Source organism: Schistocerca gregaria, chromosome 2 (assembly GCF_023897955.1).
Source record: "Schistocerca gregaria isolate iqSchGreg1 chromosome 2, iqSchGreg1.2, whole genome shotgun sequence".
NCBI lineage: Eukaryota > Metazoa > Arthropoda > Insecta > Orthoptera > Acrididae > Schistocerca > Schistocerca gregaria.
This window is the reverse complement of record NC_064921.1, coordinates 985,711,764-985,738,364: the sequence shown is the minus strand read 5'-3', so window position 1 is coordinate 985,738,364 and position 26,601 is coordinate 985,711,764. Positions and strand designations below refer to the sequence as shown.

Genomic DNA, 26,601 nt, shown 5'->3' with positions numbered 1-26,601 from the left:
GCATATCAGTAGTTAGTGCCTTCAGTAGTTAGAATCTTTTATTTAGCTGGTAGTAGTGGCGCTCGCTGTATTGCAGCAGTTGTGAAAGGTATGGGTTAATGTTAGTCAGGGCCATTCTTTTGTAGGGATTATTGAAACTCTGATTGCGTTGCGCTAAAAATATTGTGTGTCAGTTTAGTGTTGATCAGAATAAGTAAAGAGAGAAATGTCTGAGTACGTTCAGTTCTGCTTAGCTGTTTGAAAATCAAATAACGTAAGGGATTTATCATAACAGTTACTCATAAATTTTTCTAACGGGACGTTTCAGTGCATTGTCTTGCTGAAAAATGTCGTCTTGGGTGTTGCGCAGAAAAAGGTATGGCTACGGGTCGCAGGGTGTCATTCACGTAAAGCATAGTGGTCGCAGTGCCCTGTTCATACATCAGCAGTGATCTGAGGTTGTAGTCAACAGCACCCGACACTATAGGGTCTTGAGTTGGCGCTCTATATCTTGCGCGAATGCACTCACTGTGATGCCGCTCGTCTGCGGCGAACCAAACTGCGGCCATTATTTTCAAACAAACACAACCCGGATTCGTCCGAAAACACTATCTGATGCCATTTCTATCCCCAGTGACGTCGTTATACGCTACAGCTTATAACACTACCGTCTTCTACTGTTATACTCTAACCTCAAAGCTGGTGGCAGTTGATATAATGAAATTATTTTTATTCAAGCGATTATAGTATAAAGAAGTAGAGCAGTGTTACCCTCTGAGAGGAATTTCGTTATGTTGACCGTGTTGTACCTAACGGAGGTGGCTTATCGGAAGTGAAAGTCAGAATTACGTAAATATTTAAACAGTAACAAACAATATTTTACCTATCCACACTGTTCAAAGGATAAAGAAAACGGTCGCCAGCCTAATTAGGCAATAGAATGATTGACATTCTTGTTCAGGTAAATAAGTATGAGTAACTTTAACGGACAAACACAACCTACACTTTGCCACACGCGAGTGCAATGAACACTGGCACCTGAATACAATATGTTCAGGTCAAGGCTGGACTAACAGATCAAAAGAAACTATTTGCATAATTATAACCTTATAACACTACACACTATTATTTTCAGTGCTTATTGAAACTGAATGGTCTTTATAACATTACTATTAATATTACCTGTAGAATCATAAATTGGGCAAAGGTTCAGTATTACTTTTCAAACATTTTCCTGCATGACATAAAATTGTAAATGTAGTTCACTACAAAATTATGAAGCGGTCACAGGTTAAGTCTCTCAGCTAAATACTTTTCTATTTTGAATGAAAGTTAAATGGAATTCACTAACAGGTTACTTCTCACTGTCTTTTGAATAAAGAAATTATTGTTTTCATAAATAGTGATCTTTCTATTAACTGTTTTTTATCATGAGCATAAAGGATAAACTGTGGATCCTATCACCCTATTCATATGCACTTGTACACAAAAGAAACAAGCACTTAGCAAGCATGAGTATTTAACCTTCCACAACTGCAGTTTTAAACTTTTACTACAGTGAGACACAAAATTGACATATTTTTAAGATACTGACTCACCTTTTTCGATTTACAACAGGGAGCAACACGATCATTTACTAAGCAAAACATTATAAGCCTCAGTTTTAGGGCCGGCCACAGTAGTCTAGCGGTTCTAGGCGCTCAGTCCGGAACCGCGCGACTGCTACGGTCGCAGGTTCGAATCCTGCTTCGGGCATGGATGTGTGTGATGTCCTTAGGTTAGTTAGGTTTAAGTAGTTCTAAGTTCTAGGGGACTGATGACCTAACATGTTAAGTCCCATAGTACTCAGAGCCATTTGAACCAACTAACCCATCCAATAAGCCGATCCCTCACTGTACATTGCTACAGTGTTCTATTACAGTGATTTGCGCAATGTGGTGGCGATTGCATGTTGGTGGGTGGATTTGCAGGTAGAATTGCTGGACTCTGTCATTTCTTGGTGGCAACGATAGATAGCAATTTCAGAGTAGTTCCAGCTCTTTATCCATCCATCCGAGGCGTTGGAAAGCGCCAGGAAAAGCCTCTCTCGGAACCAGCACAATATGCAACTTTTACATGGGCAGTTCACAGTTTGGAAAGCTCGTCCCCGACTGATTCTGGTTCCACCTTTTCTACCTAGGCCAACCACAATTTGTGGCGGTGCATGCTTCCGTTCCCGACGGGACCCCCAACACCTTTTACATACAAAATAATTAAGAACCCTGAGTGAGGATTAGCAATTACATATCAACAGCCAAACATATTAATTAAATCAGAACATTTGCACATATTGGTATTTCGACAAAAAATTATTTAAACAAAATTATTCAATCTCAAAGGGAACCAAAGACATTAAGTGAGAAAGAAAAACATATCATTTGCTCGTATCGTATATATTAGATAGGTCTAACTTCTCACATTCCAGAAGACATCGAGTTGATAAGAGCGAAAACAATAAACACTTCAATGGTATGGAGTCAATCCAACAACATTTACAGAAACTCAATGATGTAATATTAAATAAAACAAAAAGGCAAAATAAATCAGTAGAATAGTAAAGCTATGGTGTTACAAGCTGTCTAACATGTTTCTGCACAATCGTTAAAGGTAGACGGAGAAGTGGACAACACACACATAAGCCATACAGTAGTAAGCGGCCACGGTCTCTCACCCCTGATAAGTGTACGATGCGTTACACTTTTCCACTGTTGCGCCAGAGCTGAGGAAGACATAAATCTGCCCCGCAGTGCTATTCGGATAAGGTGTCGACCTTCTCTGTGGGGGAGGGGGCGTCTGGGTGGTGCGACCTGACCAGTATCGTTGTGTTCTGCTGCCTTCCGTGAACCATTCTGCACATACCCGTTGCACAGCCGAAACACTTCGTCCCATACGAGCACCAATTTACCAGATGGATGCACCACATTCTCTCATGCCAATAATGCGCCCTCTTTCGAACTCTCTGATTTGACGGTATAGTTCGCGTATACGTCTACGAGGGAACCTGTACGTCTGGTCAAGTAACACTTATGCATTACCTTCGGTTTATAGCGACAACGAGAAGCAGGCACATTTTATCGGTAGGTGGTGGTGTGCCGCGGTATCGATGTTGACCTTGAACCCGCGGGCCGATGTGCCTCAAAAGCTACTTATTTCTGCAGATCATACTAACGTACAAGGGTTCAGTGAATTCGAAAGTGAAATTCTGTGTACCGACTTAACAGAGAATGCTAGGAAATTCTGGTCTTACGTTAAATCAGTAAGTGGATCGAAACAGCATATCCAGACACTCTGGGATGATGATGGCATTGAAACTCCTGGGAGTACGTTTGGAGTTGCAAACCATTTCGCTTCCACTCTGTGACGTACCTGTTATCAGTACTGTCACAGAAGTATGTCTACAGGAAGTGCAGCACGTTTGCTCTCTTCTGACAATGCGATTCTCTAATTGTGCAATGTTCCTATCGTGGGACGATATGTGTAACTTACTTTCTGAAGTATGTATGTTTTTTTAATCTCTACATTGTTGTTGACGATAACATTTCGGAATTACTTATTCGATGGAGGAATTGTCGTTTCAAAAATTTTGTATGAATGTATTATTGCCCGAAGGAAAGTAATTATGTAAGATTACAGACACCAGTTGGTTGGATTTTCATTATTGCTCTACATGTACATCTACACTCTGTGTAGTGACATACCTAGGTATTTTGGCATCCAGAGCGTAGTTTTGACAACCCCTCCTCCGACAGCCTCCCTCCCCCCCCCCCCCCCCCTCTTACCACAGCCAACTTTTTGGTACAAGTGGTTAAGTAAACAACGTACTGTTAACTACATTGTAAATAGTTTTTATGAATGGCAACAAATAAGTTTAACGGATTTTTATTAATAAAGTATAGATTTTTAATAGTGAAGCAGGTCAAATAACCAAAACTTTCGTTAGTCGTATTTGCGTATAACATGCCGCTTTCTTCCTTTCATCTCTTTTGCTGCAAATTTTGAATTTGCATCATCAGAATCGATACTTTTAGCTACACAAGTTTCTGAGTCGTGCTTGTCTCATAGTGGGCCTAAGGTAATTCTTAATTAGTTTGAATTTTGAAAAAACTCGTCTCACACGACGTTACCAAAAGAAAAAATTTTGATAAAAATGTTAACGCCAAAAAGCGATTTGGAACTGGTGCAAAAAATTAGTATTGAACCTTGAACTGCAAGAATCTTAAAAATATCCGACGAAGAGCCTCTTCTTTTGTAACTTGCAGAAACCAAATTAGGCGTGTAATTCAGTTTCTTAGGAAGTAAGAGGGCCCCAAAATTATAACGGGCCCGTGGGTGAACTGTTGTCTTGTTATTAAAAGCTCGACTGTAGCATGTCTCAGAAATACACTTCCTTCGTGCACAAGTGCACAACTCTAATTGTTCCCTGAAAATTGCGGAGCAGTTGCTAACGAACGTGGTGAGCGGCTTCACAAAAAGATTTCATTAATGTCGAAGAGCTATGTAGGGAACTGGCCTCTTGAAATGTCGATAGACCACTGCGGGACTATTCTGGAGATGGCCCAGATATAACTTATGACCGATAAACCAAATTCTGGAAAAGTCAGTTTAGATCATTGATGATCTAGTTGTGAATATTATGCGGTCTAGCGGTACCCACCACTACTTTCTTTATTCGTTACAAATTTAAGAATTAATGGGTAATAGATAATTTCTACAAGAAACTGTAAAAACACGGAAAGTTCTTCAGTTTCTTTTGCATTAATGCAGTAATTTTCTGAGTTGGTGTGTATTGACGTTTATCAGTGCAAGTGTTCCGTATTATTTGGGTGAAACTTTACCTTAGGGATTCCCAATTATTAACAAGTTTTTTTATAGAACTTTTCAAGTGTATTGCTACTGAACTCAACATGTATTGGCGTATTGGTGGCATAAAACGGGCCACGTATTTATGCAGCTGTAGTTAGGTAATTTTAATGGTTATTTTTCCTCGTGTTACGCGTAAATACATGTAGAAAACCAGCATATCAGTAAATTCCAAATTTTAAATGCGAATTAGTTAAACGGTGTAATCAGCGGTGCCACATACACCTATTCTTGTTAGACTTTTCTTTGAACACGCTGTGGAACGAAGCTCATTCTTAATACATTTAAAGAGAAACTCTCGCTCAGCCAAGTTCACCGTGACTGAGAAAGGGTGCAGGTTCTGTTTGCAAAAGAAGTAACAGAACTAATGCACGGAATTACACACCAATATCACTAATGTCAATCTGTTACAATATCACTGAGCACTTTCTATGTGCAAATATTACGATGTTCCTTAAGAAAAGAAGTTTCTCTCCAAGAGTATCTATTTACAAAGAATCGATCGGATGAGACACAACTTTCTTTATGCACACACCATCTGTTGCATACGGTAGGTACAGTAGATTTCTGACAGCCCTTTCGACACGGTAATATACCGTCGAAAAAAGAAAACAAAGAAAACCAAGACACTATTACACGAGATATCTTCACAGATATGTTGTTTGCTTGATGAATGTCTGACTAACGAACTCCAGTGTGTTCATCCTAAATGAAAGTGACTTTATCAGTGCCCATGACAAACGGTATAGAACGGCTAATGTAATACACAGACTGCGAGAGTTTATCAGATGAGAACAGCAGAGCAATAGTATTCTTCTACACGAAAGTATCGTCATAGGGCAATCGTAACGGAATGTAGAAAGACTGGAACAAAACTTCCACTTGAGGTAAGTAACGGCAGTTTTACTAAAATGTGGATAAATGCAAGATAATGCCTATAACAGAGAGACAGAACCCAGTAGTACCCGATTACAAGGTGAGTTGAAAATTTACGATATTTGGCGCTTAGATACACAGTTAAGGGCAATATTAAAAAGCGAAATCAAATAGGAAGAAAAAGTACAATAATTAGTATGGAATGCAAATGGAAAAATTAGATTTATTGGATGGTTTCTAAGAAGCACGAGGCATCTGTAACGGAAATCGCATACAAGACGCTAGTCACAGTTATTATGGAGTACTGCTACACTATTTGGAGTTCTTAACCAAGATGCGTTGGCAACAGGATGAAATTCAGAGACACGCTGCCGGGACCGTAAAAGGTTAGTGTAGCCTGTGAACAGAGATTCTCGGGGATGTGAATATTCGAACGAAAAGCAGAAAAGTAGCGTTATTCTAGTTAAATCCGGTCGGGGAAAATTAGAGTACCAGTATTCGACGAATGCAGCGTGACAGTTCTGCTGACGCCATCGTATACCTTGAGCAGTGACCCTGAGAATAAGGTGAGAGAGATTAGACCGCATGAAATTGCGTACAGAGAGACGCTTTTTCCTTGCTCAGTGTGTGAATGGAACAGGACAGATCCTCTAACATTGGTATTAAGTGTCCTCCACCATAAACTGTCCAGTGACGTTTGGAGAATTTAAGTAGAATATAGATACAAAAAGGTGTAATCCGTAAAGTTATTTTCTTCGAAATACGGGGTGCCTACACCGAAATGTCCTATTTTCTATTTGCTCCCAACACAAAAGTAAATTAAAGAAATATATATTTCATTGTCAGAAATAAGTTATATGTCAAGTTGAGTTTAAAAAATTTCAACTTCAAATCAAAACACTTCCAGGTGAACACCTGCGGTGATCCGGAAAATGTCTTGTGCGTACTGAACTTCCAGCCAAGTCCGTTGCAACATGTACGAAGCGGTGGTACGGACACAGTCTGAGGACGGTCTTGAAGGTCCAAACTACCACGGCAAACGCACTGTCCTTCACGTAGGCCCAGAGAGAAAAGTCCACCGGTGTGATGCCAAGAGAAGGAGAAGGCCTGTTCATTGGTACAAGTCGTCCAATCCAACGTCCAGGAAATATTCAATTCAGAGTTTTCCGAACATTCATCGACCTGTGGTGGAGTAACATCTTCTTGAAACCATTGGTTCCGTTGCGTTTTTTCAACAAGGGGAAAAGCGAACGTCGAAAACAGTTCTATGGACGATGTTATGTGACATTTTATCAGCAAAGAGTAACTGTCTAACTACACTATGTGATCAAAAGTATCCAGACACGTGGCTGAAAATGACTTACAAGTTCGTGGCGCCCTTCATCGGTAATGCTGGAATTTAATATGGTGTTGGCCCTCCATTAGCCTTGATGACAGCTTCCTCTCTCAAATGGTTCAAATGGCTCTGAGCACTATGGGACTTAACATCTGTGGTCATCAGTCCCCTAGAACTTAGAACTACTTAAACCTTATTAACCTAAGGACATCACACAACACCCAGTCATCACGAAGCAGAGAAAATCCCTGACACCGCCGGGAATCGAACCCGGGAACCCGGGCGCGGGAAGCGAGAACGCTACCACACGACACTGCGGACGCTTCCACTCTCGCAGGCATACGTTCAATCAGGTGCCGGGTTTCTTGTGAAATGGCAGCCCATTCATCACGGACTCTGCACTGAGGGGAGGTATCGATGTCGGTCGGTGAGGCCTGCCACGAAGTCGGCGTTCCAAAACATCCCAAAGGTATTCTATAGAATTCAGGTCAGTGCATTGCAGGGATGTTACTGTCGTGTAACTACTCCGCCACAGGCCCTGCATCACGAACAGGTGATCGATCGTATTCATAGGTGCAATCGCCATCCCCGAATTGCCCTTCAACAGTGGGAAGCAAGAAGGTGCTTAAAACATCAGTGTAGGCCTGTGCTGTGATAGTGCCATGCAAAACAACAAGGGGTGCAAGCCCCCTCCATGAAAAACACGACCAACCATAACACCACCGCAACACCACCGCCTCCGAATTTTACTGTTGGCACTACACACAGTGGCACGTGAAGTTTACCATACATTAGCCATACCCACATCCCGCCATCGGATCGCCACATTGTGTACCGAGATTCGTCACTCCACACGACGCTTTTCCACTGTTTAATAGTACAATTTTTACGCTCCTTACACCAAGCGAGGCGTCGTTTGACATTTACCAGCATGATGTGTGGCTTATGAGCAGCCGCTCGACCATGAAATCCAAGTTTTATCACCTCCCGCTCAACTGTCGTAGTACTTGCAGTGGATCCTGATGTAGTCTGGAGTTCCTGTGTGATGGTGTGGATAGATGTCTGCCTGTGACACATTACGACCCTCTTCAACCGTCGCCGGTCTTTGTCAGTCAACACACGAGATAGACCTGTACGCTTTTGTGCTGTACGTGTCCCGTCACGTTTCCGTTTCACGACCACATCGGGTACAGTGGGCCTAGGGATGTTAAGAGGTCGAAATCTCGCGTACAGACGTATAACACAGGTGGCACCCAATCACCTGACCACGTTCGAAGTCCGTGAGTTCCGCGGAGCGACCCATTTTGCTCTCTAACGATGTCTAATGATTACGGAGGTCACTAATATGGAGTACCTGGTAGTAGGTGGCAGCACAATGCACCTAATATGAAAATCGTACGTTTTTAGGGATGTCCGGATACTTTTGATCACTTTGTGTATCTTATCGCATATCAGGCCACAGAAAACGTTCACTTTCTGGGTATCTCCCACTTTTAGCCTGGTACTGTGAGGATTCTGTGACTCCGAAGTGCGAACGTTTTGCTTGTTTACAGATACAGAGACTTGGAATGTGGCCCCATCAGAGATCACTACTCTTGTCAAGAGAGCAGAATTCCGATAGATTCGGTTAAGCATTTCAATTGCAAATCCACACCACCGATGTTTGGCATCGGCTTTTATGGCCTGCTGAATCAGCACGTTGTATGACTACATATTCAACTGATGTTTGATGACATTATGAATTGTTGCAAGTGGCATTTGAAGTTTCCGTGAAGCCTGACGAACTGATTTGCTTGGACTTCATTCGAACATTTGGCAGACTTCAAAAATGGTTCAAATGGCTCTGAGCACTATGGGACTTAACTTCTGAGGTCATCAGTCCCCTAGAACTTAGAACTACTTGAACCTAACTAACCTAAGGACATCACACACATCCTTGCCCGAGGCAGGATTCCAACCTGCGACCATTACGGTCGCGCGGTTCCAGACTGTAGCGCCTAGAACCGCTCGGCCACTCTGGCCGGCTTGACTGACTTTCTCGTCTTGTTGTTCAGAGGTATAACCACCCCTTGCACGCCGCAAGAAACTGTCTATGCCGTGCTTTTATCCTAAAAAAATATGTGTGTGATTTCATAAGGGAGCAAACTGCTGAGGTCATCGGTCTCTAGACTGACAGATGCTTAAAATAACTTAAACTAAGTTACGATAAGAACAAAACACAGACCCGTGAGATAGGGAGGACTAGAACCTCCGGCGGGAGGAGCCGCACAATCTGTGCCATGGCGCCTCAAACCGCGCGGCCATCCCGCGCGGCCTTTCATCCTTCTAGCGCCTAGTGCTGCCTCATTATGAACAGAACGAAGCTGCTTTTGCACTTTAACAATGAATGTCAACTTTGCATACCAAACCACTGTTTTTGCTTTCTCCAAAACTGACGCCATTTTCGCTTGCACGACAAGAAATAAACATTTGCAAAGGCGGCAAAAGTTGACAAAAAATAGGCATCAACTGTAGGTGCTTTTACATTCAACGGACAAATTAGAAAAAAAGATTTACTGTTTTTAAATCGCCTCAAAAATAGAGAATTTCCTTTCGATCAACCGCTGCCTCACATTCTCCCTAAAGCCTGAGTGATATTCTGGTCAAAATCGGCTGCTCATTGTGGTCACGTGATCGCTTATAAATCAGCAGCCAACTACGCCGCGGATGGATAAGTGACTGTGCTGAGTGCAGGATTGTAAATCTTACGTATACTGCAGACTGCGTATGCAGAGAAACACAGGAGTGTGGTCTCGTCTACTAACATCCGAAGTTAATCTACATTATTAAAGCAGCAGATTTTGTGCTTTTGTGCCTTCTTAACATATAGTCGGTTGTCCGCTTTGTTTTGCGGCACACTGCAAAGGTGGCGCCAGGGCCTGGTAATTTTGCTACCAGTGTTTCCCACAACTGAGACGAAATATCGGAAAGCAAAAGGTACCGGTATTTACGTTTTACAGAACAGGTATCTGGACGAAACGAAAGCCTACATTACGCATGAATAAGAATGTAAACAGATTACCGTTTTTAATGAAATTAATTTCCAACAGTGAAAAAGTTAGAACTGTTTAACGAGATAAACAATTTTCTGAGTTACTTGCCACACAGAAAGGAAACAAGATATAAAGGATAAAGCAAAAGGGTGCTGTTTAATGCCTTCTAAATATTGTTTGACGTGTTTGTATGTATTTCCTTTAGCAGGTGAATGTAGTTATTTCTGAATGTTTCCTACGTGTTCGAAGGAACACAGCATCGAAGTTCGTAGTAACACAGGCACTGCAATATATCGTACTTATTCTCCGCCAGCGGGCAAGCGAGTTCCAAGTAAATGCCTCCCCTATACGGGAATATACGAGCGTCATTCAGTAAGTAAAGAGACAAATTGGCCTGGATAAAAAAAGCGTTTATTTCTAGCAAACAATACTTTTTCTACTTTTCAGCGTAATCCCTTGAACATTTATGCACTTGTTCCAACGGGCTACAATTTTGTTTACTCTATCTTGATGTTTGAACCAATTTCCCACAAACTTTTTCATGTTCTCGCTGCCCTGGAACCTCTTTCGACGTAATGCCGCTTTCAGTGCGCCAGTAAAATGGAAATCACCAGGGGCTAAATTAGGACTGCAAGGAGAGTAATGCAGTACTTCCCAGCTCATTTTGTCGATGGTTTCACGGGTTAGCTGAGCAATATGAGGACGTGCGTTGTCTTGTTGGAGAATCACACCTCTCCTCTGAGATCCTCGACGTCTTTCTCTCATGTCTGGCTTCACCTTGTTTAAGAGGAAATACGAGTAGTGTTGGCTGTTCACTGTATGCTGCTCTTCGAGATAATCACAAAAAACTGGACCTTCAGCGTCCCAAAACACCGTCAACATGACTTTTCCTGCTCATGCTTGGGTTTTGAATTTTTTCTTGACAGGTGAGTTGTTGTGCTTCCACTCCATGCTTTGTCTTTTTTTTCGATTCTGGTTCATAATAGTGAACCCAAGTTCCATCACAAGTTGAAATTTTGTTGAAGAAGTGCTCACCTACTTTTTCATACAGTTCCTTTAGCTCTATGCACACTCTCAATGTTGTTTTCTTGCGTAGCCGCGTCAACTCCTTTGGGACCCATCTTGTACATGTTTTGTGGTACTTCAATTAGTTACAGATAATGTTTTGAACTGTACCAGTACTAACCTGAACCTTATCAGCTACCATTTCCACAGTCACATGGCGATCGGCACGAATAAAATCATCAATTCGACTTTCAAGTGAAGGAGTTGAAACTGCAACTGGTCGGCCAGAACGGTGCTCGTCTGTCACTGAGTCGCGACCATTTCTGAACTGCTCTACCCACATGTAAAAATTTTCACGATTCACACAACCTCCACCATAAACGTTAGACATTCTACAGTGTATATTCACTGGTTTCTCGCCTTCAGAAAGTAAAAAACGAATAACAGAACGCTGCTAAACTAATGTGGACGCTTCAAGCGGACTCGCCATCTTGAAATGTATTTTTGAGGTTATCAACAAAACAATGTTGATACATCATCTGATGAGGGCTCATGTCAGTGATGCTAACTAAAAGGTATAAAAGCACCAAATTTTTCTTACTAACAGGTTTTTCCCTGGACCAGTTTGTCTCTTTAATTATTGAATGACCCTCATACGCAACTAGCTTAGCGCTCACTGCTTCCCTCGCGTAGACTGTATGACCTGTAGAGACTTTTGTTTTGATATTATTTAATCGAATTTTAATGTTGTTCACAAATTACAAAACCTTCCAAGTTTTTCACACTAATTAATGCCGTATAAGCATGGTCTTTTCCAAATGTACTTCTGTTAGCAGGAGTCCAAAGTTTTTCTTAATCATGCCTTTTGTTTCTTGAGGACGTACTTTCATAGCAACTTTCATCTCTTAACAAATATTTCTTGACATCTAACCGACAAGTGAAATACTAGTTTTCATAAGGTTAGCTTTAAAGGTTTTTTAATGTAACCAAATATTTTCTTAAAAATGTTTCGTCCCCTGTTGCATTCCCTTAGGGACTGAATTTCCAGAAACACTGAAACACGTATATTTATATAAACCAAAACGATCAATCGTCACAGGCGAGACTTGTACAAGGATAAAACCCCAAAGGCGCTGCACCAAACTCACCTGTCACGAGTAGTCAATTCAAAGACAAACAAGTCACTTACGTAATAGGGGCTTAAGGCGCCACATGATCCTAATGTCTTCCAGTACATATCATCGGTCTTCGAAACTGGATGCTCTGTTTCTCCTGCAAGTCTATCTTGAGTTTTTCTAATTTGGTATAGTGGACTTTGCCCCAGTATTGTCACTCTGATGGTGTCAGTAATCGAACCAATGTCACTCGTTTGTCAAACTGGCTGAACACTCACATAAAGAGGTAATAGGACTGTATTACAAGTTGAATGTTTTCTGTGCTCTTGCGGAAAATGCTCAGTGCTGTAGAAACCTTGCTTGGCTTCTTTTAAATTTTCATCCGCTAAATCTTTGAAAACACCCGAGTAGCCTCACTTGTGTATCGTGAAACTTGCGTAACGGTCTTTGCCACAATAATACGTTTATGCAACGTATCTCCTTCGCCAAAATTCATGGCGAACGTAGCATAATAATGAAACCGAAGGTAAATAATACTCTACAGTGCTTTTTGTACTACGCTGAAGAACATATTCTGATCTATCTTCATAGATTTTGTTTATTTCTGCTTGCATTTCAGTAAATTAATTTGTCTTTGACTCACCGAGATGTAAAGTCCCATTGAATCTCATGCTTCTCTTGAACAATCTGAAGGAATGGTCTCCTTACAGAACCGTTCCAATATTCACGTTGTTTATGGAAACTACGATTTATGTAAACCAGGATGCCCAGAAGCACATTCGAGTCAAATTTCAGCCGAATATGATAACAGTGTCTCAAGGAGTGCGCAATATCTTTCGGTTCCATCGCATCATTTTCGTTTATTTCAGCTGAGTAGTATAAATGAGATTTGCCTGAATTCAGCGTTTATTACAAAATGCACATACTAGAAATGGAGCGAGAACACATAGGTGAAGCTATCCAGTGTATATGATCATCAACATAGGCTCACTAATAGACCTATAGACAGATACTATTAGACAACGTTACCATAATTTTGAATAGCCTTATCTAGCTGGTTGAATAACAGTCAAGACTTCTCAGATCATATAGACATATAATGTAATAATAGGAGCAGTAACAGTAGTAGTAGTAGTTTTATTCATCCGCAGATCACTTTTACAAGGGTACTGGACATGAATTGGTATTAGAATTTGCAGTTTCCCAATTCCACATTCACAAAAATACCTTGTTGAAATTCATTTAACGTCACCAATTTTTTGCGTTTACGACATTCTGCCCTGAGTACAATGTTTATTAATCAAATACAGTGGTCAGGAGAACAGACTACTTATCCAGCAAGTAAAATACTTTGAACACGGTCAACACAGTTAGACTCAATGCGTCGTTTCAATTGCGTTCACAGTGTGTCACTTCATTGCCTTCATTTTCCCTCTGTCAGCGCTCCATAAGCCACAGTGTTTGTCCCTAGTATTTGTAAAGATATTCATTTTCCATTCTCCATTCGTATACTGAACTTAGTAAAGCGAGTACATACATCTTCGGTAACTTAATATATGTGGATTGTATTTGCCGAATATTATTCTTCTAGTTTTCCATGTAACTTAACGTAATTCTCAGTATGGAAAGCATGTTTAGGTAGAAATGTATTCGGACTGTTTATCAACTTCATCAGTGCATTCTTATAATTTGTGTTCCTTTATTTTTGCAGACCGACGAAAAAATGGCAGAGGAAGTGAACGTCGCCCTGCATAACATATCTCAGGCGAATAATGTCTTTACTTTCGACATGTACAAGGTTGGTATCCAGGCAGTCCGTTACACGGCAGTATGGAGTTGTGGGGCGGCGAAGAAGTTGTCGAATGAGTTGTTTGAATGTTCATTTCACGTAACAGACTATTGCCGATGCAACATATGTGGGACGGCGAAGAAGTCGTTGTTTAATGTTGAATGAAAGTTGAACATTGCCACCTTAAATCACGCGAGCCTGGCAACTAATTTGGTGGCCAGTCAGAAAGCGAAGGGAAACTTACTGACCTTAGTTCCCAGTCTGCACTGCCACATTCCTGTACAGCCCAGCTAAACGAAAAATATCCATAGTTCTTCACGGGATTAGGGCTGCTTCAATAAAATTTAAAGTTCCAAACAAGATTTTATTATCTTAAAGGCTCACACAAATTACTCGAAACTTCTGAAAATGCTAAAGACATTAAATATTGTTAATTCAGCCAATCGTTTAATAGTTCAGAGGCGACTTCTACAGCAAGTTCCTCCCGAATAGTTCATTACTCTAACTAACGGTGCTCTATTAATAGTTCGCAATAATGTTAAAAAAAAGATTAATGCTCGCCTTAAAAGTGGGGTTAGTCACCACTTGCCACGCGGAATTATACTTCACACGGACGGCACAATAACAGTTTGTTACCGAAGTCTAAACGATCCAGGACGGTGTACAGTCCTCGCGATTTTCAATGTCCGTTTACATTGCTAAGTACGCGCATGTCACAGCCCGCTATGACGTCACCCGAGGCGAGGCGCGATCGGACGTTAAGCTCGCGTGGACTAGGCGTTGGTCTAATGCGGAGTGAGCTTCCTACTGCCTCTGCCGCTCGTTTTATATAGCTCCGGCGCGTACCGCCAAGAGAGCATCTGTTCTTTCCGTTCTTATGCAGATGCCTGCAGCCTCCAAATGATCGCTATCTCAGGCACATAATCTTAAATATCACATTTAATAATAGCTTTACAAACTTCTCAATTTTTGTATACATACATCTGAGCAGTACAGAAGCACGTAGAAAATCTCAGCCCGCTAAAATTAAAACTTTACTCTCTAGAATTTTTACAATGGAACTAACGGTAGATTGTTACCTCTGAACCATAGCTTTATCAAGACTTGTATCAGCTGTTAATTATGCTACAAGACTAAAACTTGGTGTAGCTTTGTTAATTGTCCTATCTGATCATTGGTCTTAAAGAATTTGTTTTATCATTAAAATTTAAAGTACTTAATCTATAATGCTTATGTACATTTTACTCACAAAAGTAGTTTTTACTAAATTACTAAAAAAACTAGAAGAGGTAACTGATTGTGGTATTTCCATTATTATTATTAGGGTGAACTGAAGCATCCTACCAATTTTCAATATTGTAGCTCTATTATTTCGCGCCTCTGATTTTTCCGAAAAACGCGGATTCTGGAGTCAATTTTAGTTTTATGGTTTTGGAAACCAGCATCACTCATTAATGACTTCTTACTGCACCTTCTCACCAAATTTTGGCTTCCTAGCGTCATTATTTAGCGCCTCCTATTTTTCTTTCAAAACGTGAATTTTACGTAAACTACTAATTTTATAACATTAAGATTTGTTACCTGAAACATTATTACATAGAACAATACTTTAACAAAGTTTTACACACAAATCTTAATTTTTACTTTTATGTTAAATGTGGTGCAATACTATATGCAGGCGCGTTACGATGACGTGACGCTACTAGCAGTGAACTAGGGTAAGTCCCGTGCACTCGCTCGCCTCTGTATCTTATACATGATACAGCGCTTGCTTTGCTTCAGAGTCATGCACTTTGCGCTTTTGGAAAAGCTGATTTAGGTGTAAGATCTACTGTGTGCGTTACCATTCCCTTATGATTATCATGTCCATTAATATCACTAGCACTTTACTGTCAAATGTGGTTTCATTTCTTTTGAACCAGAAATAGTCAAATGAAAATACCTTATCACGTACATAAGTAAAAGACGTGAAGAACTGATAAAAGTGCAGTTCCCTAACCAAACCATCACACATAAGCAACCATAAGGTCTTTCTATAGGGGAATTTCAAATTTTCGTGTTTTTTAGCATATTAGAATGTAACTAGTTCTGTTTGAAAGACAGGCGAAATTTTTTCATATATTCAACAGGTAAGTCGTATTAAGTGTGATCTCTGACAGTTCTCAAAAATTATTTCATTATATTGGTTTCACCAAACGAGGCCATAGTTACCAGTTAACTGGATATTTTTTCACGTTATATGTCACTTGACGTACACTAAAACAAATAGCAGCAGATTACTGTTTATTTGCTTCATTAAAAAAATTTATGTCATTCTTTCAAAGCCAGTTCTTCTCCACCATTTAAATGAAGGCGTAACATCTATAATAAGTACCTACGTAGTGCTGGTAGAGAATTATAATGCGGCGGCCACGTAATCTATTCCGCGAAATTGCGTAGATGACATTTACGGTGCTTCAAAATTATGTTTTGGGCGCGTGTAAGCTATCAAGGCCGCGCAGTTTTCAGAAGGAAGTATAATACATCATTATCTGCGAAAAGTGGTGGACGCCCATAAATAATATGGGGCTGCTTCCTCTTGGACCAGCTACAGTCGCTGAGACCTGCTATTAACTGTCATTAACTACAAGAAAGCCCGATTCGTATTACATGCGAAGACGAGAGTCGCTCGCTCGAAATTTCAGCTTCGCCGGCTGGGCTAAGAAATAAGAAACGAATAACTCATGGTATAAACAATTGCGTGTTGTGAGTTTGGTATGTTATCAGTGTTCTGCGTCTGACTCCCCGAAGGAAACTGCAATATTTCAGCACTGTGCCATCTTGTTCCGTAGTAGAAGCCACTTTTCCATCCATATGGACCGAAATTTGAAACATACGAACCATCTCAATCACACTTCTAGTATTTGAACTTTGTCTTCATAGTATGCGATACTCTTGACGCGTTTAGCTGACCTTTTGGTGCAGTCAAGATTTGTATGGCTTCAAGAGAGCGCCCCACCCATTCTGCAGGACCTATGGCAAATGCAGTTCCAGATATTAAATATCTCTAGACCTTTGCTCTGCAAACCATTTTACAGTAACGTTATAGTGTCTCAAAAAAAGTGGGTCACTGAACCTCGCTGTTATCTCGAAAGAGACATACATCAGTATGGATCTGTGAACGACTGAAATGTATACACACTGGCTTCATTAGAAAGAACTTAGAGTTTGTGCTCTACTGCAGTTTCTCTATACATCTACTGTGAGCCGTAACTGAAGTGTAATTGCTTCTGGAACGCAAGTGAGACAGCGATTGTGCATGCGCTCTTGACTCTTTCTTAAAAATTATTAAGGGCTCTGCTGGGAAATGCACGGCCTTCGCTTACTTCAGGGATATCCTCCGCCAACGAGCTGGGAACTCTCCATTCGGATTTTTTACGACTCATTTACTATGTTTCGCATAATATTGATCTGGGTTCGATCCTACACGGTGGCAACTTTGCAAGAGTCAGTGATAAACGAAGTTCCCACACGGAGAAAGTGAAATTGTGTTTCTCGGTGTTGCTAATTGTCTCATCTGTCCTTTTTCTCTAAAGCCGCGTCGGCAAGCTGGATCCTTCGCTTGTGTGGCAGAGACTGAAAGAATATTTGTTCTACCCTTACCTGAGCGACGTCTGCGAAAGTAGTTACAAGAAATTCATCCTTAAAGGCAGCTGTTTATTGTGACTATGTTAGCCTAAAATTTTCTGAATGGTTTTCATATTTTCGTGGATGTTATGGACGAGAAACTTCTTCTGTGGCCTATTGTTGCCTTTACTTCGTGATTTCGTCATTGTGACGTGAAAGGCTGTGAGATTCTCTGCTTATGGTCGCTATTTGTGCCAATTCTGACCCCTCGCCAGCCCCCAAGTGAAGATCAACGATCGGCTGTGTAACGTGGAACAGACAGGAATTTAGTGTGCCACGCTTATAACGTTATAAAATCAGTCCAGAACGATGTGTTCAGAAATATGCAGTTGACTGTATAATGTCAGGTTTCATCGCATTGAGCAACGATTGAGCAGCCAAGGGAGCTTAGCAAGTTCTATGAGAGACCATAGCATTAAGTGTTGGGGTGCGGGCTATTTTCATTAGATGCAAAACATAACAACCCTGGCATTACGAGGCTCTGAGTGAATGTACACGCGACACAGGGGAACATGGGATTCGAAGAACATCTTGTGAGTTCTTCTAAAAAGAATATAAGTCGTGGAAGAGAGAATTGATAATGGTAAGAGTGTCTCGGCGAAGTGCTTCTTGAGGTGCTAGATGAGGGATGTTGATTGTTACGAGAGACGAAATGTGCACTTTTATATCAACAGCGAACATATTGGCTACTACTGGTTAGTAGGGAAACAAGGATGGGGTGATAGGAATAGTTCCCATTCAAGGCCACTTCACTTTGAGACACGCCCATGATGTCATCCCCTCCGTGGAAACTACATCCGATCAACACGGGGATGTTTATGGTCTATCTGCTGTCTTGCTGCATTTTCTGAAGTTTTCTAGCGCCTGCACACAGACTGGAGTTCTTTGATTGTGAAACCAACCATGTAATGGAACGTTTCGGATACTTTGGAAGCATCCAAGCTTGCAGCACTTTGTGTGTCTGCGAGGCCTCTCTATGGGAGAAGTGTTGGTTTTTCTACCATACCTGGTAGTCTTGTTGTCTGTCTGTAGCAGCACGTTCAGTTGCTTACTTTCTCTGGCAGGGATTACTTATATCAATTCAGGTGAAAAGTAATTCTAAAAGGTAGGCAGATTAGTAGAAAACTTGTAAGTATTTATGTTTGTAAGTCGGATGGCCTCCTTCAACTTCCATGGAAAACTGAAGCATCCTTGATTACATTAAATTCAGTGCAATCAGCTCGATTATCGATTAAAATAGCGTGTTTCAGCGAAACCTAAATGAAACGTCTCTTGTATACAGAACTTGCTTGAACTTTAAAATAGTTTTCACATCTCAATCTAAGGAATACAAGTACAAAATATTCCTTGGACTGAAATAAGTTAACGGTTCGGGTGCAACAGTAGTTTGGCTCTAGGAATGTCTCAGCCTCCTTTCATCATCAGTTCACAGCTTTTTGTCATTTTAAAAAGAATTTTTCTTAGCACTCTCAACTACATAACGGGTGGTAGAATGGGAAACTTAAAAAGTAACGGATTTTTGTTTTATAATCTGTAATTCCATTCGTGAAATAAAAATTCTGAACTTTATGAAAAGAAACATATGGCAAACATTAACGACCAAGGTTGTCACAGTCTATCACGTTGAATGTATTATCTGATACATAAAAATTTCGATGATATTATAAGAAAGTGTCAATCAAATATATTAATTACAGTAACTTCTTATTCACGAAATCACTTAGACACAATTACTTTGATTACAAATAACTCTCTGATTTACTGTTTCAAATGCTCTTACTTACCAGTGTTAAATATTAATTATGTAGAAATGTTACATAGTTTGCTGTCCTCATTACAACTGGACCATCGGAATGCTTTGTTGTTGCTCGCTATCGATGCTGATGGCATAGTTCATTCATTCCATACTAACTCTAATTCTAATGATCTCTACTAAGATTTTTGGGTTTTACAGCCTTAATTTCTCTTAGCAGATAAATCTTACTGAATTTGTGCAGAACATGAACTACAAACGAAATATACTACTGTATCTAGAAATTGTCTGAAGAGGAATAAATTGATTCGTTTTCAGACTTTGGCGGCGGAGCCGGGAAACTTGTTCTTCTCTCCTATCAGTATACAGGTAATACTCGCCCTCACATTCCTTGGAGCCAAAGGCAATACGGCCAAACAGATTGCCAGTGGACTGCGCCTACCTGAGGACAGAACTGTCGTAGAAGATGGTGTTGGGGCTATAATGAGCAGATTACAGGTGAGTAAAGGTTGTGTCAGGGACCAAGGCACATTGCAGGGATCCCTTATTCGTTAATATCCCAATAACAGAAATCATTTCGTTTATAGTTTGTTGCTTGATACACGTTTAATGGTATTCTTTCTTTAAATTTGATGTCAGTGCGACAGTCTGCTTAGCATGGTAGAGGCAAAACTGGTACATTTTCGTACCTAGGGTGACAACAAGTGCGTGCTTGCTTTTCCTACCCGGTGTTCAACGGCTTTTTGAATATCACATACTGACCTTAGAATCTGTCTTAGGGTCTGCGTTATTGAGCTTTTTTCATTAATTGTCATCGAATCACAGATTTCGTAGGCCTTCGCGGATATGCAACCCCAGTTTCCGAGATCTGCCGCGCAGACATGTTGTAAGTAGGCTGTTTAGGTTTTCTTATTGGTAACGCCACATAGCGCTCTGTATGAAAAATCACTGGCTGTGCTGTGCGCAGTCTGTGGCTAGTTTGCATTGTTGTCTGCCATTGTAGTGTTGGGCAGCGGCCGCTGGATGCTAACAGCGCGTAGCGTTGCGTAGTTGGAGGTGAGCCGCCAGCAGTGGTGGACGTGGGTAGAGAGATGGCGGAGTTTTGAAATTTGTAAGAATTGGTGTCATGAAGTGATATATATATATTATGACTATAAAGGTAAATACATTGTTTGTTCTCTATTAAAATCTTTCATTTGCTAACTATGCGTATCAGTAGTTAGTGACTTCCGTAGTTTGAATCTTTTAGTTAGCTGGCAGTAGTGGCGCTCGCTGTATTGCAGTAGTTCGAGTAACGAAGATTTTTGTGAGGTAAGTGATTTGTGAAACGTATAGGTTAATGTTAGTCAGGGCCATTCTTTTGTAGGGCTTTTTGAAAGTCAGATTGCGTTGCGCTAAAAATATTGTGTGTCAGTTTAAGTACAGTCGTGAAAAATTTTTCTAAGGGGACGTTTCAATGTTCCGGCATCAGTGCCGTAGCTAGTATCTATTCTGGCAAGAGAACCACGTACACTGGTGTCCAAAATTAAAACAAAATAGTGAAATTTTTCAAGTTTGCGTTTATTTTGCCACAAAACAGTGTAAACAGGTGATAGCAAAGTAGAAACAATGTAAAGGACATAGAACGTAAACAACTGCTACATGCATAACAGTAGACGAAAATGTCCTTCGTTTTTTCCTACTTAACAGGTTTGCACACACATTCCGACAACAGGTTTATGTGATCACTGTGGGGTGTGACCACCTCTGCCAACAATACGGGCCTGACAACGACAGAGCATACAATGAGTAACGTCATCAATGTCATGCCGAGCCAATAACGCGGAGCTTCTCGAAAGTCTTGGAGAGCGGTTGTTGGATGCTGACGCGATGCAACCTGTCTCCCTAGTGCATTCAGACATGCGCTGTGGGATTCAAATCGGAGAGCGAGGAGGCCACGCTATGCTTGAAGTACCTTCCGTTTCCAAGAAAACACCAACCCCTCGTGCTCCATAAGACTGAGCATTATCGTCCATTAGGACGAAGTCTGGGCGCACAGCACTTCACAACAACAGTACATGAGGTCCCAAGACCTCGTCACGATACCTGACAGCAGTTAAACTTTTCCGATTCACCCGTACAATTTCATGATGTTCGAGTGATCAACATAATCCCTGCCAACACCATTAGCGATCGCCCTCCTGATACGCCTCTTTCCGCTATGTTCCACATTGCCTTCAGATGTGAATCCGTCGAGAACCACTCTCCAGACCAAATCGGGACTCATCTGTGAAAAGAACATTGACCCACTATTCGGCTGTCCAGGTGGCATGTTGACTGCCCGCTAGAGGTTTCCTCCTATGAGGACGCATCAGTGGCACACATACAGCAGGTCTCCGGCAATAAAGGCCACTCCTCTAAGCGTTTATCCACCGTTTGCCTCGATGCAGTAAGTCCAGTGGGTGCTGCGAGGACAGATGCCAGTTGCTGCACAGCACAAAGGCAGTACCGTCATGCCCTTACAGCCACTAACGGTCCTGTCTTTCTGATGTCGCACACGCACTGATCTTGATGATACAGTTTCAGTCACTACAAACTGCCGTGAAACAACAGAACGATTCATGTTAGTCCATCGGATCACATGAGTTTTCAACTGTCCTGCTTCCACTTTTTCTATAGTCCTCCATCTCAGAGAGTCTCTGCGCCATACTGCACCGCTTGTGACTTTGTATACAGCCACTGTGGATGTGCGCAGCTCGTGGTCTCGCGGTAGCGTTCTCGCTACCCGAGTACGGGGTCCCGGGTTCGACTCCCGGCGGGGTTAGGGATTTTCACCTGCCCCGAGATGATTGGGTATTGTTGTGCCTTCTTCATCATCATCTTTCATCCCCATTACGGTCGGAGGAAGGCAATGGCAAACCACCTCCACTAGGACCTTGCCTAGTACGGCGGTGCGGGTCTAGCGCATCGTCCCCTAGGCTCTGTTACGACGTTTGGGACTTCATCATCATCATCACTGTGGATGTGGGACTACCCGGCAAACAATCTTCCGTTTGATAGGTGTCCTGATGTCATCGATGCCGTGGTTTTCCGTTGACCGAAATGCCATTTTCCGTGGAGAACACGATCGTACGGACATCTGGCGACTGTATGATTATATCGTGAATTAGACACAAGGACGTTGAAACAGCGGTTTGTTGCTCCAGTTTTAGACACCAGTGTATAATACCTGCAGAATTTATCTTGCCTTCATTTTCTGGCAAATGTAATTTTTTGCGTCGTTTCAAATACATCATGTCCGTAAAGTCTCTTTACAAATTAAAATATTACAGAGTTAAATGAAAAGACAGATACGTGAAATGTTTTATATAATAAGACACACAGATTTCAGTTTTCTTTGTTCCAATTAATATGCATTTATTTTGGTACAATTAGCTGCACAAGGTACATCAAGACGGTAGCCGTTTTCTTCCTTCTTCCCCTGTAACAGACACACATCATTGTTGGCAGAGACACAAGTAATCCTCCGCTTGAGATGAATCATGACCCGTACATTTGTCAAAGTCAGTGATATCTGGTGAAGGTGATGGCCTCGGCTATCTAAGGCCCCCGCGAGCACGCAGAAGTGCCACAACACGACGTGGTATGGCCTCGACTAATATCTGAAGCAGTGCTGGAGGTAACTGACACCATGAATCTTGCAGGGCTGTCCGTAAATCAGTGAGAATACGAGGGGGTGGAGACTTCTTCTGAACAGCACGTTGCAAGGCAACCCAGGTATGCTCAATAATGCTCATGTCTGGGAGTTTGGTGGCCAGCGGAAGTGTTTAAACTCAGAAGAGGGTTCCTGGAACCACTCCAGACACTTGCTACCTTATGCAGGCGTTGCCGACCGCAGCGGCGTATTCTACTTGTTTACATATCAAAGTACATGAATACGCATGCCTGTAGTAGTTTCTTTGCGCTCAGAGGGTTAGCTGGCCTCTGTAATAAAAAAAAATAATAAAAAAATGTGTGAACGGATCAACGAAGAACCTGAACGGGTGTCATCGGACGTCCACCGCGAACCAGTTCATTGAACAATATGGAACAAAATGAGGTCAAATAAAAAAAAAAGGAGGTGGACAGAGCGTCTGCCATGTAAGCAGGAGATTCCGGGTTCGATTCCCGGTCGGGGCACACATTTTCGACTGTCCCCGTTGACGTATATCAACGTCTGTATGCAGCTAAGCGTAGTGGTTTCATTGTAATTTCTTTCATTTTTGTCTTATTGCATGTGCAGAGATATTGAAGTTCTTATTTATGGGCACCACAGACAGATTAACACACGGTAAAAACATGATAAATAACAGAAGTTAGTAACGAACATATACTGCGTAAGGTTGGCAACAAATAGGTAAACATACCAAAGAAGACGAAACACGTAATGGAGTCGCAATATTTACGCTGTGAAAAGCAGTGTTCGACGAAATAGTTGTATCGAGTGACGAAAGAACAATAGTCCACCACAAAAAAGAGTGAGAAACATGGTGATCAGTGTGTGGAAGGCGAGAACACAAAGATGTGATTATATGGCTGTGATAAAAGTGGTAGTGCGATCTCCAGACCAGATGTGAGGAAACGAAGATCAGCAAATCGTAAGTAACAACTTTTTTTTTTTTTACAAAATATCGCGGAGTGAACTGTCTGATAAGCTATTTTTTTTCTTTTAAATCTTATGAGACTTAACTGCTAAGGTCATCAGTCCCTAAGCTTACACATTACTTAACCTAAATTATCCTAAGGACAAACACACACACCCATGCCCGATGGTGGACTCGAACCTCCGCCGGGACCAGCCGCACAGTCCACGACTGCAGCGCCTTATATCGCTCGGCTAATCCAGCGCGGCTGATAATCTATAACTAACAAAACCGTATCGTTATAGATCCCACTGATGATACCTTAGAACAGGAGAAGGCGCAACGTGTGTGGGATAAATAAAGTAACTAGCAGCAGGAAAAGGCAGTTTTATTTACAAAACAAGTATTAGTGATAGTTCTGTTCAATGTTACAGAACCTGCAGTTGTAGGATATGTATCAAAATAAGAAAATAAAAAGAAATACGCCTAGATCCAGAATCGAACTCTGAACTAGAGTGTTCTATTGCGAAATTCTACTCACTGCACCAACTGGGAAACACAACTATACAACGCTGAACGAAAATACTTGTCGTACATATAACTACATAGTTGCCAAGTTTATCAGTGTCAAGCAGTCCTGTAAAAGACTCACAGGGTGATTAATCCAAAATGGAGGGTTACTATAATTTCGAAGAAGTTGTTGGGAGATTTAGCTTGTCAAATCTATTTCGGTAATTCTAAGGCCCTGTTCGAATAACAAAACATGTAATACGAGAATATGTTAGAATTCAATAAGAAACTTCTGTTTGACTTAACTCTAAGTGCAGCATTTCTTTGAGCCGCATTGGTCTGTATTTAAACATGTTCTCCTCGATCGTTGTGAAGTATTATGGTGAATTTCATTCGGCAGTATAAACTCACGAAATGTTACTTTGAAATTCACTGGCAAATTTTCATATCACTGTGCTCATTTGCCAGTCATTTTCTCTAGCATTTTGTGATCACAATAGTGTACTTTCCCCTAGGTTAGTTCACTGAAGGACAATAACATAATATTAAAAACTAGTAAATAAATAAAAATTAAAATTACTCAATAAAATGAATTCACTGAATCCAAAGTACCAAATGCTGTTCATACAACAAACAGAGCTTCAACCGTAGTTATTTTTCACCCACTCACCGTAACTTTATACGATGTTTTTATCAAGGTAAGTCATTATTTTAGAACTCGCAATGTGTTCTAGAATTGGGCAGCAAGTACACATTACGTTGTAGATTTGATGCAATAGCTCTATAATTTAGTTCTGTCTTCAATATAAGATAGTGCGACGTGTGCTTTATTATGTATATGGTGACAAAGAAATTCTTTGTGCTGTTGTTTAAATATAGATTGATCAATGTTTCAGGACAACAACGATGTGCTCCTTGACATAGCGAACAGAATATTTCTGAAAGCTGGTTATGGCATCAAAGAAGGTTTTAATGTGTCGGCAACTAGATTCAAGGCTGGAATAGAAGAAGTTGATTTCCTGCAAGAACCACAGGCAAGGAAAACAATAAATGACTGGGTGGAGAAGAAGACAAATAATAAAATAAAAGACATAATTCCACCTGGTGAGCATAAATTATGATCATTGTAATAAAGACATAATTCGTAATTAATGCCAGGTGAAGAAAATATTTCCGCTAACCTTTTAGATAAATTATACAGGCTCCCTTAAAATTGCTCTCAGACAAGATCTTTGACTATTGTACAACGTCATAAATTCTTAGCCCATTTCATACATTGCCCATGCTATGGGATACTCATGATTCTTCCTTTATTCGTTTGTTGCGTTGCAACCACTGATTCGTATAGACTGAAAATGGGATGCGACTTGTCCTCGAATGTCTTTTTCATGCGTTGGTGTGCGTGTGTGTGTGTGTGTGTGTGTGTGTGTGTGTGTGAGAGAGAGAGAGAGAGAGAGAGAGAGAGAGAGAGAGAGAGAGAGAGAGACATTGTTCGTACGCCAGATTTAGAGTTATAACTCTACTGAGCTGCTGGATATTGGCAATGGTATAATTTCAAGACTTCTAGACACAGAAAGATGATCTAATTTTCTGTGTGGTGGAAGCAAACTGGCAAATGTCTGACACAACAGTTCTCGCTCTCACCTATTCTGCACTTTATGAGTTTTTGCCGCTTAGACATTGGCCAAAATGGTACTTTAACCTGGACCGATGAACTCTTCAAGGACATTTGTAAGTGCATCTGCAGCTCTGATAATTGATGGATGCACGGATGTAATGGAAACGAGTTGCCCATACTTCTGCCCTACGACAGATATTAGTATATGCGATGTGTTGGGATAGCTGTTCCTTAAACACTTTGATTCCTGTGACTGAACACGTTGCATTTAGAAAATATTTATGACTTGTTTTTAATCTGTTGCTGTGCATAATTGCTTTATCATTTACCTAAACAGTAGGTTTTCGACGGAGCAATCTTTTTAGAACACTGTTGTCACGCTCCATTGTCCTGCTTTAACTACTACGCTCTCCAGGAATAAA

General features: G+C 41.1%; 1 protein-coding gene across 1 annotated transcript in view; it reads left to right on the top strand.

The window, feature by feature from the left end:
- LOC126336078 (leukocyte elastase inhibitor-like) overlaps positions 1-26,601 on the top strand; it is a 128,113-nt gene that overhangs the window by 17,492 nt on the left and 84,020 nt on the right. Inside the window, exons 3-5 of the mRNA XM_049999558.1 lie at positions 13,954-14,040; positions 19,769-19,948; positions 25,458-25,665. Coding sequence (XP_049855515.1) covers positions 13,954-14,040; positions 19,769-19,948; positions 25,458-25,665 — 475 coding nt within the window. The remainder of the gene's footprint in view (positions 1-13,953; positions 14,041-19,768; positions 19,949-25,457; positions 25,666-26,601) is intronic.